The 15,205-nt window shown below is 44.0% G+C and overlaps 1 protein-coding gene across 1 annotated transcript; it reads right to left on the bottom strand.

Annotated features, from left to right (window-relative positions):
• Nucleotides 1-525: 525 nt before the first annotated feature.
• On the bottom strand, nt 526-4,436 carry LOC123046843 (zinc finger BED domain-containing protein RICESLEEPER 2). Its single transcript, XM_044470272.1, has 3 exons — nt 4,315-4,436; nt 3,526-3,852; nt 526-3,186 (listed from the first exon to the last, which is right to left on the bottom strand). The coding sequence occupies exons 1-3, from the start codon at nt 4,343-4,345 to the stop codon at nt 941-943; spliced, it is 2,604 nt and encodes an 867-aa protein (XP_044326207.1). The 5' UTR covers nt 4,346-4,436; the 3' UTR covers nt 526-940.
• Between the last annotated feature and the right edge of the window lie 10,769 nt (nt 4,437-15,205).

Consider the following 15,205-nt stretch of genomic DNA (forward strand, 5'->3'; position numbering starts at 1 on the left):
CAAATCTCAACGGCTGGCTTCATAACGTCCCACCAGCATGAGGAGCACCCAACAGGCTAGAACCAAAATCAAAAAACAGAACGTTGGCAGGCCACATCAACAGCCCCCAAGCTAGCAACCCTCGCTCAGGCGCAAAACAGAACATGAACCCTCCTCGGTTTGCCGTGATAGAGTTAGTTTCAAGAGCCGCGCAGATTTCTTCAGGCGACTGGCGATGCCAGGTCCCCCTTCCTGAATTTTCTCAGAGCTTGACGCAGCTTCGCGGCTCCGGGGCGCAGCCTGGAGAATCTCAGCTCCATTCACCAACGCCTGTTTGTCCTCCGGCGAATGAAGACCTTCCGGCTATTTCAGGAACACACAGGCCGTATAACAAACATTCCAGTTCAGCAGGGGAACAAGTCCCCTTCTCTTTGAAACGAGCATTATTTCTAATTTTCAGAAGAGCCAAGCACACAGCTGCACTCCAGTAAGGATATATGACAGAATTTTGTCGGAAATCTATAACCAACGATGTGATAATGAAAGTACCAGAATGTGAAGCATAAAATGGATTTAAAAAAGAGTATGAGAACAGTTACATGGTATCCTTTCCGGAAAAGTTCAGTCTTGCCATGGAACTTCATAAATTAAAGAACGTAACATCTAACGCAAACATGAGATTAAGCAGCCTAACTATCGAAGCTACTAGCAGCTAACTGCAGATGAACATGAACATGCAAAGTTCTAACAGAAGCTTACTCTTTCAGCACCACCATCATAGCACACTACGTATCGCTGTAGTTTCCAAAACCAAGGAAGTCCAGCGCATTGTTCCCACAAGCAAACAGTGTGAAGATCAATTCTGCCAATCAGAAACCCTTTTGCACTCAACCGCAGCATCGCGCTACTGGGTCAGTGATCATAGGACGGAGAGGTGTGTTAGTAATAGGACGTTGCAAATTTATCTCATCCAATCTCGACTACACACAAGTGCTTCAATCGTCTCGATGCTCAGTGTGCTCTGATGCTTTGGAATTACTGGCCCGCTGCTACTGAATGCTGCTTCAGATTGAACAGCAGATGCCGGCATCGCTAAGACATCCCGGGCAATAGCAGCAAGTGTGGGGTACTTCGTGGCGTGTTCCATCCACCATTTAAGAATGTCGAAATCGTCTTTTCTTGGGACTAGAACCTCCCCAAGGTAGTCCTCAAGTTCTGAAGACATCTGGCAATTGAGATGCTCATCCCAATCTTCCAAAGGATCATTATCAGCTGTATCCAAAGCTGCACTCCTTAAAAGACGGACGCCACTCAGCTGCTCTGTAGCATCGTAGTATTCATCGAAGAGTTCCTGGACTGTATCATGTATTTCAGATAAGTAGCCCAGTGAGTCTGTGCTGTAAGCCCGTTGCAGACGAAATTGAATGAAGCTCATCTTGAATCTTGGATCTAACACGACAGGTATTGACAGCCACACGTATGAGTTCTGCCAATACTCATCGAACGCTTCCTGCATCTCCATGACCAGAGTCACAATCTCTGTGTGATCGTTTGATGCTTCTTCTTGCAGAACTGTCCTCACTTTCCATACCTCGCTGAAGTATACATTTGCTGTCGGAGAGCTAGGGCTAGAAATTACTTCGATGACACGATAAAATGTCCTCAAAATCTTGCAAATAGACCAAGTAGCTGTCATATCTTCTGGAGACAGCACTTCTGCAGCAGGAAACAACTTGTTGAATTGCAACACAACTTCAAGCCTAAAATATAACTTGTGCCACCACTTGGCATCTTCTTGCGGACATTTCAAACTCATCTGTGAAATAACTTCCAGAAGCTGCTGTTGCATCGATGATGAAGATGCACATGCCCCAAAAAAGTCCTTTACTATGTCACCAACAAGGAAAAGTATATATGATCGTCCATCAGAAACAACACTGTTTAGCATATCATCCACACAAGCAATGTTGTACAGCTTGCCTCTGATGGGAAGGCACCTCTTGTTTATGAGCATCTCCTTGAGCTTCAAGGTATTTGCATCATTCTTGATTTCACCAACTGAAGTCAGGCTCAAAATCTTCTGGTCAAGATTCCAGTCTCTGATTGCATCCCATATGACATTGTATGATCCACTTTCCGACTCTGGAACACAAGCCTCCTTGCAGTGTATTATCCTTTCCAAATTAGTAGGTGAGCACCAATACATGCCGAATTTGATTACTAATCTGTGAATTTTCCAGTCTTCAGTAATAAAATGTGCTGTCAAACAGAGGTAATTTACTGCTGGCTCAGGTCCATCATGAGTCCAGATGCTTGCTGATAGCGAGATACGCTGGGAGGTAAGTGCAATTTCATCCTTGACGTTTATCTTCTTCTTCTGAAACAGAGCAAGTAAATGTTCTTCCATATCACTAAGAGAGACTTTGTTAGTCATGGGACTGATGTTCTTTAAAATTCTTCTCATATCTTCATTCTCCACAATTGACAAAGGATAACCATGCAAAGTTATCAATCTGGCGATATCTTGATAAGGTGAATCTTGACCAAACTTGCTGGTGCTTATGGCAGTTGCATTAGTCATAGACGAGGTCTTCTGTTTCTTCAGCCCTGCACCATCTGGTGCTGGTAGGGATAGATGATCTGCCACCACTTGAATTGGCCGATAGGTGATGCCACTGGAGCTGCTAGCCCTGCGGAGCTTGCTAGAGCATTTTGAACCATCTGGTGCTGGTAGGGATAGATGATCTGACACCATTTGAATGGGCCGATAGGTGATGCCACTGGAGCTGCTAGCCCTGCGTAGCTTGCTAGAGCATTTTGTACCATCTGGTGCTGGTAGGGATAGATGATCTGACACCACTTGAATGGGCCGATAGGTGATGCCACTGGAGCTGCTAGCCCTGCGGAGCTTGCTAGAGCATTTTGTGATTTGAGCTTTCCTGGCAGGTGAAGACTCGTCTCGCACCCTGGACTTCAATTTAGGTAGACTAGAACGGTTACCCTTCTGATGACTGTGGTCATGCCCATGTCGTTTTGAACATGCTAGAGCATGTCGATTCAGATGGCCTCCATGTTTGCTGAGGCGCTTGTGGCAATGGATGCAATCTGCACCCTGCAGTTCCCCCTCAACGAAGATGGGTGTGAAACCCTCCCATATTTTGGACCTCCATTTTAAGGGACTTACTGAGCTTATGTCGTCGGTCGTCACTGCAAAAATTTCATCAACAAAAACATGTGATGAAACTGGATTAATTTGATTCACCAAAACCGTGAATGCAATACGAATAGTTACTTTGTGCCAGAGTTCAATTATCTTAATAAAGGAATATCTGTGTATCCAGATCGTAAACTACACACTGCTAACAAACAAACCACTACTGCTAAAGTCGACTGGACACCATGAGCCAGGTAATGCATGGAACCTGAATAAGAACGACATACCATTTGGGAACTACGAACTCACTACTACAGTATTAAAGTGCCATCTAAACACTGAGCCAAGTAGAAGGTAATGCATGGAACCTGAATAGGCAAAAATGAACATACCAATTGGGAGGCAGGAATCCTGTGGCGACATCCACTCCGTCACTTCGGCCGACGTCGCTTCCGGTTTGGCTGGGCAGGTTTTCAGATGCCGGCGCAGAAAGCTATCCCCATTGTAGCCGAGGCGGTTGTGGCAGTGGAGGCAGTCTGCAAACTGAACCTTCCCATTCAGATAGATCGGCTGGAACTCCTCCCAAATTGGCTGCAACTCCTCCGGCGCCACCTTGGACTGATTATTGTGCCTTTTTATGGGCGAGATGTGAGCACCATCAAATTTAACCATCGCCTTCATGCTTCCATCCTTCTCGTGCCTACCAGGATTCCCCATAGCTTCACAGCAACTCAGTCAAGTATGAAAAAAAAAACATATCAGTCCAAGAAGATAGCTTCACATAATATCAGAAGTATGGTAAGAAGAAATCCATATAGTTCCAAGAAAAAACCCTACATCGATCTGAGTACATAACATCCTCCATAATTTAAGACCATAGGGACACACACATACATATGCTTGTTGCCCGGCCGTCCGCCAAAATAAAAAACACATACTTGTGGATTCAGCCTCCCGGCCTAAACCCTAGATTACCGAGCGCGAGCACCCAACACTACCACAATCCGAAGCATCCTGCTAAGGGGGGACTTCTTCCAAGCACGAAATGTCACAAAACTGTACCAAAAATGGCACCTTTGCTTCGTATGTAATGTAGCACAGCACAGCGCGCGGGGGTTTCTCGAGCAGCGCGAGGGGAAACAGAGCAAGGGGAAAGCAGAGCAGAGCGACGGCGGGCTAACCTGAACCGCCGGGAAGCGATCGCCGACGCATGGTGTGTGGTCCCGCCGGAAAACCGCCGCTCCTCGGCGGGCTCGCCGGGCGCTTCCCCCCAATCTTTCCCTCCCTCCTGTGGCGAGAATGGGCTTCCGCTTCCTGGAGGAGGAACCACCTACCCCTAAGACGAGATGCGTGCACTGGGCTGGGCTTCTTGGTGGGTCGGCCCTGCTAAAACCCAGATAATCTATTGGTGGTTCGGCCTGGATTCAATGCTGGATGGGCTTATATTGGATCAATCTCGTTCTGTCTTCTTTTGATTTCAGCTCTTATTCTGTCCTTCCAAGAAAAAAAAACTCTTATTCTGGGCTTCCACTCACAGGTCCTTCTACATCACTATCTACCATTATTATTTCTAAAACCACGTCAATGAGTTGATTGATGCACATAATGCGACATGGAATAAAGAAGCCCTTGATGCAAATTTTGTAGCGGCTGATACAATGGCAATATTAACCATCCCGAACTGTACTAGGCAGTTGGAGGACCATTGGGCTTGGAATTTTGAGAGGAACAACTTATTCTCAGTAAGATCTGCATACCGCATGTTGGCTGACACAAAATGGAGAAGGGAGGAATGCTTAGAAGGAAGATCAGGTTCCTCTGATTTTGAATCGGAAGCCAAATCATGGACAACTCTATGATCTGTCAAAGTTCCCGGGAAAATACGTCATTTCATGTGGAGACTGTCGAAGCTTTCGATTCCGACGAAGGATATAAGGCACGCTAGAAAAATGTCAGATAATGATAAATGCCAGCTGTGCGGAATGAGGGACTCATGGCGTCATTCACTTTTCGAATGCTCAGTCGCTAGGTGTGTATGGGCTCTAGTGGATGAAGATATACTTGATTATATACAAGCGTCGCCGGAGCCGAGTGCCAAGGTGTGGTTATTTTCAGCTATAGAACATCTACCGCAGGGTAGTCTGGTGACGATGGTAGTGACCATGTGGGCGATATGGCTGGCTCGTCGAAAGCCAATCCATGAGGGAGAATTGCAAAGCCCACACGCGACACACTCTTTCGTCAAAAGTTTCATCGCAGAACTTGTAACTGTTCAGACTAGGGCGGGGGCAACAGCGCTTGATTCAGCTTCAGTCGGGCGACCCATTGTCAGGCAAGGGTGGGTTGCACCCGAAACTGTAGTTGAAAAAATCCAAGTTGACGGGGGAATTTCAAGAAACGGTAGAAGAGGGGCAGCTGCAACCATTTGTAGGGATCATTCAGGTCTTTTCCTAGCCTCCTCAGCAATGGTCTTCGATGATATAAGTGATCCACCAATGTTGGAAGCTGAAAGTGCAACTAATCCCTGGGTGGTTTTGGTAATTCTTAACAACATATAGTTCATTGAACTAATGCTCTTTCAAGATGATCATTTTAGAAAGTTAATGATTGGCATGGCATGGATTAGAGATGTGGACCCCTCAAAGTGCTAAGGACACATATTGGCAACAAGCTAAAGACTCTACATTTTTCATTTAAGTGATCCAAGATCACATTGAGTCCATAGGAAAGCCAATACTATTAAAAAGGGATGAGGTGTTGCTTAATGGCTTACTTGCTCAAAATGCTTAGTGATATGCTTCAAAACTCTCAACCACTTTCTCATTTCCACATATGTCCTAAACCTAAAAGTCAAATTCAGCACCACCGATTTGATCTATCCGGCGCCACCGAGTTTCATTTGACATAGCCACTACCACAAACCCTAGTCACTTCGGTCTCACCGATAGGGATCTCGGTCTCACCGAGATGGGATTGCAAACTCACTGTTTCCTTTTTGTAACATTTTGGTCAAACCGAGATGAGCGAATCGGTCCCATCGAGTCGCAATGCAAACTCATTGTTTCCCTTTCGTAACACTTCGGTCCCACCAAAGTGAGCGGATTGGTCCCACCGAGTTTGCCTGACCAACTCTCTATGTGCCTATTACTGAAATTGGTCCCACCGAATTTATGTAATCGGCCACACCGAGATTATGTTATGCCCTAACCCTAACATATCGGTCCCACCGAGATGATTGTGTCAGTCCCACCGAAAAGCCTAACATTCATATTTTGACCTGAATCGGTCTGACCGAGTTTACCATTCGGTCTCACCGAGTTTGGGAATGTCTGTGTAACGGTTAGATTTTTGTGTGGAGGCTATATATACCCCACCACCCATTCTTCATTCATGGAGAGAGCATCAGAACGTGCCTACACTTCCAGCATTCATTTTTCGAGAGAGAACCACCTACTCATGTGTTGAGACCAAGATATTCCAATCCAACCACAAGAATCTTGATCTCTAGCCTTCCCCAAGTTGCTTTCCACTCAAATCATCTTCCCACCATAGCCAAATCTGTGAGAGAGAGTTGAGTGTTGAGGAGACTACATTTGAAGCACAAGAGCAAGGAGTTCATCATCAACACACCATCTATTACCTTTTGGAGAGTGGTGTCTCCTAGATTGGTTAGGTGTCAATTGGGAGCCTCCGTCAAGATTGTGGGGTTGAACCAAGGTGTTTGTAAGGGCAAGGATATCGCCTACTTCATGACGATCTACCCTAGTGAGGCAAGTCCTTTGTGGGCGATGGCCATGGTGGGATAGACAAGGTTGCTTCTTCGTGGACCCTTCATGGGTGGAGCCCTCCATGGACTCGCGCAACCGTTACCCTTCGTGGGTTGAAGTCTCCATCAACGTGGATGTACGATAGCACCGCCTATTGGTACCATGCCAAAAATCTCCGTGTTAACATTGCATTTTCTCCCTCCAAACTCCTCCCATTTACTTTCTTGCAAGTTGCATGTTTTACTTTCCGATGCTCATATACTCTTTGCATGCTTGTCTGAATGGTGTTAAGATTGCTTGACTTGTGCTAAGTTGCTAGAATCTTCCAAGAACTAAAATTGGGAAAAGGTTAAGTTTTTTATTTGGTCAAGTAGTCTAATCACCCCCCCCCCTCTAGACATACTTTCGATCCTACAAGTGGTATTAGAGCTTTGGTCTCCATTTGCCTTGATTTCCATAGCTTTGGTAATCATAGCCCTGGTTTCACAACCTAGGAGAGTATGGAGTCTAGAGAGGGAAATTACCACCATAGAGGTCCTTACTTTGATGGTACTAATTTTGCTAGTTGGAAACATAAAATGAAAATGCATATTTTTGGACATAACCCCGCTGTTTGGGCTATTGTGTGTATTGTTTTACAAGGTGAATTTTTTAATGGGAGAGAACCAAATCATGAAGCTACCGCGGAAGAATTGAAAATGTTGTAATACAATGCTCAACCTTGCGATATCCTCTTCAATAGATTGTGCCCCGAAGAATTCAACAAAATCAGCCGTCTTGAGAATGCAAAGGAAATACTTTGATTGATATGCACGAAGGTACCGACTCCGTCAAGGAATCCAAGTTGGATGTGCTTCAAAGTCAACTTGACAAGTTCAAAATGAAGGATGGTGAAGGTGTCGCTGAAATGTACTCTAGGCTTGCTCTCATCACGAATGAGATTGCCAGCTTAGGAAGTGAAGAGATGACCGACAAATTCATCATCAAAAAGATCTTGTGAGCCTTGGATGGAAAATATGATACCGTGTGCACTTTGATCCAAATGATGCCAAACTACAAAGATCTCAAGCCTACCGAAGTCATCGGAAGAATTATTGCTCATGAGATGTCACTCAAGGATAAAGAAGAGTTTCACAACAAGTCTAGTGGTGCTTACAAAGCCTCATGTTATGCTCCTACATCATCAAATGAGAAACAAGCCTTGAATGAAGAATTGAGCTTAATGCTGAAGAACTTTCAACAAATTCTACAAGAGTAGAAGCAAGGAAAGAAGCTCCAAGTCAAGGTCCTACAATGACAAAAGATCTTCTAGTCATGAACGAAATTGTTACAATTGTGGAAGACTTGGACACTACTCAAATGAGTGTATGGCTCCCTACAAAAGAAGAGAAGACTCACCTAAGAGGAGAAGCAAAAGGGAAGAATCAACTCCAAGAGAGAGAAGGAGTAGAGATGATTGCTATGAACGAAGAACCTCTCGAAGAAGCAAGGATTCAGAAAGGAAGGACAAGTCATCAAGGAGCTACACAAAACGAAGACATGAAGCTCATGTTGGTGAATGGGTATCCGCCTCTGACTCCGACCACCACTCCGAGAGAAGTTATTACTCTGACTCTGAATATACTCAAGATGAAGGTGCTGCCGGTCTAGCACTTGTGTCAACCAACTTCTATGACATATTGATTCACCAAATGAAGGGATTGGGAGATGCTTCATGGCTAAAGGCCCCAAGGTAACACACCCAGAGTATGTTGATTTCAATAGTGATGAAGATGACTTGCTAGGTGATGATGATTTACTTATTGACAACTCTAGTGATGAATGAATACTATGATGAAAATGCTATTAATCATACTAAACAAGATGAAACGAATGACAATGATAAGAAGGAAATTGAGCGTCTAACTAAAGAACTAAACACTCTTAAGTTGGCTCAGGAAACTACTTTAGAAGATCATCGAGAACTTTTTAAAACTCATGAGAAGTTACGCTTCGAGAAGCTCAATGTTGAGCAAGAACATGGGTTCTTAAAAGCCATCAATGATGATCTTTGGAAGAAAAGTTCTTCTTACATTGCCAAGCGTTTGCTCTTGTCTACTTACATGCCTCAAGTAAAATCCAGCAACAAGAACAAGAAAGATTCTTCTTCTAGTAGTAACAATAATCATGCTAAATCTAATATTGTTGCTTCTAGTAGTTCTCTTGATTCCACTAATGACTCTCTTAGCCAAATTAACTTGAGCAAGAAAATGGCTTACTGAAGGGAATTATAGAGAAAGGTGTTTACAAGAGCCTTGCCGGAAGTAAGCAATTTGAGGAAATTGTACGCAAGCAAGGAAGGCACCAGAAGAATCAAGGTGTTGGTTGTGAACGAAAGTTCAATGCCAATGGGGTTGAGTGGGAAGAAGATCAATACCCCAAGACGAAGTTTGTTCCTCAACAAGAGAAGTATGATCATACTTCTTTCAAGGGGACACAAGCTCAAGATGATCTTCCACCACAAGACCACAAGCTAAAAGGCAAGGACAAGCTTCAAGAAGAGATGATGCATTTGAAGATGCTCCAAAGGCCTTGGTCAAGTGGGTTCCCAAGACTACATCAAGTTCTACTTCATCAAGTACATCTACAACTCCAAGGATTCCCATCAAGATGATGTGGATCCCGAAGAAGAAGAACTAGAGAGTTCTTGAGGGTGACTCCGCCAACATACTTCACTCATATTCTTTTTGGCAAGGACAAGTGCAAACAACTTCCACATCTTGCACTAGTTCAAGGAGTCACAAACCCTCTTGTTGGAAAGACAAGGGACAAGGTAACCTAATGCTTTCATGGACATCATCATGTGTGTGCTTCACTCTATGTCTATGGATATCCTTGTTTGTTCCTTGTGGGACTAACCCATGTAGGTATTGAAAGTGCAACTCACTCCAATGGATTGCTTCAAATGATCTACATCAACAATGAGCATCCACATCTTCAACATCTACATGAAGTAATCATCGACAAAACCCAAGGTTAGTTCATCCCTCTTAGGGGGGGGATATCACATCTAGGGGGAGCTTTACTCTAAGAATTGATGCTCATTGTGATATCTAGGGATGTGATATCCCCCCCTAAGAGACGATGATTTGTTCATCTCTACTACCTAAAAGAAACGTAGTGTTCCCTCTCCCCTCTTACGTCTTTTCCTTTCGTCCGACTCTGCCTCCTCGCGTCATTCCTCCCATCCCAAATCATCGTTCCACCTTCCAAAATCGTGGGTAATCAACCTTCCGCCTACCGTCGTCCCTCTTTGGTCCGTCTCCACCTCTTACCAATTATTTCCCATCATCAACCCATTCATCGGCACGCTCCCTCTCATCTGCTCCTTAATCGCCGTTGTAATTGTCGGTTCCCTTCTCGAAATCCCTCACTGAAATCCCTCACGGGACATCGTCCCGCCGACTGCATCTGCTTCCATCTTCCTGTCTGCTTCGTCTCCCCTCTGCCAAACCCCGGCCTCACTGCGGATGGAGGTCAAGATGGAGTTGCGCCAGTTCCTTCGCTTCGTCGACAAGAAGATGGTGCTCGACGCCTCCGAGACTGGCCACCTCCACGTCGTCGCATTCGCCGCGTGCGGTACCTCGCCCGCATCCGCTCCAGGCTCCGCGTCTACCAATAGGAATGCCTCCGCCTCGGCATCTAGCTCGCTGACAGGGATGAAGGCGAGGAGCAGGATCATGAGGATGATGATTACTACCCGGAGTTCCGATGCTTAAACGAGGAGTACTATGGGACAGGCAGGAGGGAAGCGAGGAGGATTTCGTGGGTGAGGTTCTGGAGTGCCGTATGGCCCGTATCTGCCTCCTCGAGAATGGACAAGATAAGGCTGTAGATGAATAGTTCCCATGGTCGTACTTGTATGTAGTTGAGGCACTACTATGCTTGGGTGGGCAAGAAACAATTGGATTTGGTGCCGACGAGGTGTTACATCAGGAGTCTATGGAAAAACGCAGATGAGACATTGCTGGACTTGTCAGGACTTTCTCCAAGAGGCCGTGTTTTTTAAGGTATGGTGATCTTTTGTGCTGATATGAAACTTATGTTGGCATGGAATGCATGCCTCGGTTGTTACCTTTAGGAATTGCTACCGAGTCGTCAATATTGCTTTAGGCTCATAGGTTCAAGCATTAGAAAATTTATGAAACAGAAGCATTGGTGGTTCATTAAAAAAATTATATGGGGCATTTGTGCAGATTCGTTGATCTTGCAAGATCCAAATACAAAAAAATCTATCATATATCTTGCATAGGTTTTGTCATGGAAGTTTGGAATGATTGTTGTTGAATGTTGCTTCGGGTCAGACTTACTGATTCATGTTGCTATGGCGTGTTTAGAGTTTCACGTATTGACCTTCTGTATCTACTGGACAGTTAATTAATTGTTCAGACAGATTTTGCTACATGTAGCTATGAGAGGACTTGAGGATGGATTCAGGTATGAATGTGATACAGGCATGTATATTTATGAGAGAACAGCGAGAGGTACGTGATACAGACTTAATTAACTACATATATGATCCTCCCCGAATATGAAGCATGCTATTAGAGGGATGGTTACGATTGGATGTGTCATACAGATAATACCATCTTCTTCTATCTTTTCTAGGCTTCAATGCAGCCATTCTGACGTTGTAGCTCTTAAATTTTGTTGTGTAGCCAAGAAGTTGAGCACCACACATACAAAGGCAGTAAGTGAAAGTACCTCCCTGAATTTATGTTGTCTATGCCAGTATATTGATCATAATTTTACCTCTATATACATCATTGCTCATGTGTAGATTGTATTTCGCGTCCTTTCATCGGGGGTTCCCAATGCGCCATTGACACAGAACTAGGGAGATAGATAATAGGTGACTGGTAGAGAAAAAGAGTGATTTAGTGGTATAAAAATGTCTACTATGTCATCCTAAAAAATGTACCTTCATAATGCATGCAGATTCTAAAGGTGCATGCTCACAGAATTTGTGTGGAACAACTAGAATATGTTGCCATTCATTGCAACACATGGACAATTTCTGATTGGTATTAAAAACAGCAAGTAACATGAAAGAGTTTCCTTATCGTAGCTTTGGTTAATGGTTTCTCGCATGTTGCTTGCTACAATCTTGTTGCGCCCAATGTGCCATTGACGGTGCAGTGGTGAGACAGATAATAAGTGGCTGGCTAAGAAAAAAAAGAGTGATTTAATGGAATTAAAAAGTCTACTACATCATCCTAAAAAATGTTGCTTGATAATGCATGTAGATTCTAAAGGTAAATGCTAACACAATTTGTGTGGAGCCACTAGAATATGTTGTTATCCGTTGCGACGTACAGGCGGTTACCACTATAATTTTTATGTCATTTAGGGCTTTCTCAATGTCGTATCACACGGAGTTGTCTCATGTCGTTGAATATACTTATTTCACAAGGTGATAAAATTTACAAAATTATACTTATCATACTTAGAATGAAAAGTTAAATCATGCATGTTTTCATGAATTAAGTTCGAAATCATGTTGTCGGTTTAAGTTCAAAGTCATGTTGTCGGTTTCTTCAATTTCTAAGTTGCAAGATCTTTTTTTCCAATTATTGGGGAAGTATTTAGTTGTGCTCGATTTTCGTATTTCATGCTCCTTTGGTCATCATGGTAATATATATTTTGTCGCAATGTATGTAATTCAACTATGATATCAAATAATCATTCATTTATTGATCTTACAATCATTAAATTGTGATTATCTGATTCTTGTTGCCCGTAGCAACGCACGGGCATTGTCCTAGCTAGTAGACTTAAAACTTCCAAAACCTCCCTGTGTACTTCAGTCTGACCGACTCCTCCATTTCGGTCACACTGTGTTCACTGAGTTGATCAAGTTTTCAATCTCGGTGCAACCGATTAGAACTTTTCGGTCTCACCGAGTTACAGTAACCGCTTGCGATTCTGCATCTCGGTGCCACCGAGTTGTTCCACTTGGTCACACCGACAGTGCTAGGATATATATACCAACGAGTCAAATTTTGGAAATCTCTCCAAAACCTCTTCGCCCGCGCGTGTCCTGCTTTGCCGCCTCGGGTCTCCGGATCGTCTCCTTGTCGCCAGTGACCTCCCGCCGCTGGTCTCCGCCGCCGTCGACGGAAATCCTCCCCTCCATTGCCGCCGTAGCGAGCTCATCGCCAAGCTAGGGTACGTATGAGCTCAACTCTTTGTGCTTTCTTTAACTCCGATTCCTAGCACAAAGGCAATGCCATGTTTCTTTCCAAGTATGAGATTGATCCATCCATAGAAATCATCCTTTAGATTAGATTTGATTAAAAAATTAGGGTTAGTATGTGATTTTTGGTCTGACCAAAAGTTGCAAATCGGTGTGACTGATATCAGGACTTTATGAAACCCAAGCAAAATGGAGTCATCGAACTGTGTCTCGGTCTGACCAATTCCACATGTTTAGACTCCAAAGTTGCTTCGGTGTCACCGAGTTTTACAAATCGGTACCTCCGAAATGCTTCCTATAGAAAACTAAAACTAAGTTTTTGACTCATTCCTTTTGCAAGAAAATCTGCACTTTGTGATGCTCATATAATCTATCTCATCTACCACTATTCACAGGGTCAGCTCTCAGTTTGCTATGCAGAATGTCTGATCAAAGTGATAGTAAGAACAAGTCAGAGGAGCAGATGGACTTGAGTGAGGGCACTAGTCCCTCTGGAAGCTATGATGAAGGTAGCAGGAGCACATCAAGTAACCTGCCTAAGGCTCAGACTAGGCAGAGGAAGAAGAAAACTTCAGACTCTAAGGATGAAGACTTTGAGATTGAGGAAGTCAGCTCAAGGAAGAAAGTGCTAAAGAAGGAATATGGTGATGCTGCTTCTACCAAGCCAGGATAGCACAAGAAGGCACCTGTCGGGAGAGTGCCTATGTCTAAGGCCAGGGGAATGATACGTCCATTTTGCATCATGCTTTTATATCAATATTTATTGCATTATGGGCTGTTATTACACATTATATTCAATATTTATGGCCATTCTCTCTTATTTTACAAGGTTTACCATGAAGGGGGGGAATGCCGGCAGCTAGAATTCTGGCTGGAAAAGGAGCAAATGTTGGAAACCTATTCCGCACAACTCCAAAAGACCTGAGACTCCATGAAACAACTTTTTAGAATTAATAAGAATTTATGGGCGAAAGAAATAGGCCAGGGGCCCACACCCTGTCCCGAAGACAGGGGGACGCCCCCCCCTAGGGCGTGGCCCCCTGGTGGGCCTCCGGCGTCCATCTTCTACGATATCATCACTTTTCCCTTGGAAAAAATCATGGGCAAGCTTACGGGACGAAACTCCACTGCCACGAGCGGAACCTTGGCGGAATCAATCTAGGACTGTGGCGGAGCTGTTCTGCCGGGGACACTTCCCTCCGGGAGGGGGAAATCATCACCAACGTCATCACCAACGATCCTCTCATCGAGAGGGGGTCAATCTCCATCAACATCTTCACCAGCACCATCTCCTCTCAAAACCCTAGTTCATCTCTTGTATCCAATCTTGTATCAAAACCACAAATTGGTACTTGTGGGTTGTTGGTAGTGTTCATTACTCCTTGTAGTTGATGCTATTTGGTTTACTTGGTGGAAGATCATATGTTCAGATCCTTTATGCATATTATTACTCCTCTGATTATGAACATGAATATGCTTTGTGAGTAGTTACGTTTGTTCCTGAGGACATGGGTGAAGTCTTGCTATTAGTAGTCATGTGAATTTGGTATTCGTTCGATATTTTGATGAGATGTATGTTGTCTTTCCTCTAGTGGTGTTATGTGAACGTCGACTACATGACACTTCACCATTATTTGGGCCTAGAGGAAGGCATAGGGAAGTAATAAGTAGATGATGGGTTGCTAGAGTGACAGAAGCTTAAACCCTAGTTTATGCGTTGCTTCGTTAGGGGTTGATATGGACCCATATGTTTAATGTTGTGGATAGGTTTACCTTAATACTCCTTTTTGTAGTTGCGGATGCTTGCAATAGGGGTTAATCATAAGTGGGATGCTTGTCCATGTTAGGTCAGTACCCAAGTGCCGGTCCACCCACATATCAAATTATCAAAGTACCGAACGCGAATCTTACAAACGTGATGAAAACTAGCTTGACGATAATTCCCAATGTCTCCTCGGGAGCGCCTTCTTCATTATTAGAATTTGTCCAGGCTTATCCTTTGCTACATAAAGGATTGGGCCACCTTGCTGCACTTTATTTACTTTATTTACTTTTTGCTCATTACTATTT

Source organism: Triticum aestivum, chromosome 2B (genome assembly GCF_018294505.1).
Source record: "Triticum aestivum cultivar Chinese Spring chromosome 2B, IWGSC CS RefSeq v2.1, whole genome shotgun sequence".
In the NCBI taxonomy this organism is placed as follows: Eukaryota; Viridiplantae; Streptophyta; class Magnoliopsida; order Poales; family Poaceae; genus Triticum; species Triticum aestivum.

What these genes read in the sequence shown, in the direction of transcription:
- LOC123046843 (XM_044470272.1), bottom strand. Translation starts at nt 4,345, where the DNA reads ATGCGTCGGCGATCGCTTCCCGGCGGTTCAG. An exon ending in ATCGCTTCCCGGCGGTTCAG is followed by an intron (nt 3,853 to 4,314) that starts GTTAGCCCGCCG and finishes GTTGCTGTGAAG; the next exon opens with CTATGGGGAATCCTGGTAGG. An exon ending in GGATTCCTGCCTCCCAATTG is followed by an intron (nt 3,187 to 3,525) that starts GTATGTTCATTT and finishes AAATTTTTGCAG; the next exon opens with TGACGACCGACGACATAAGC.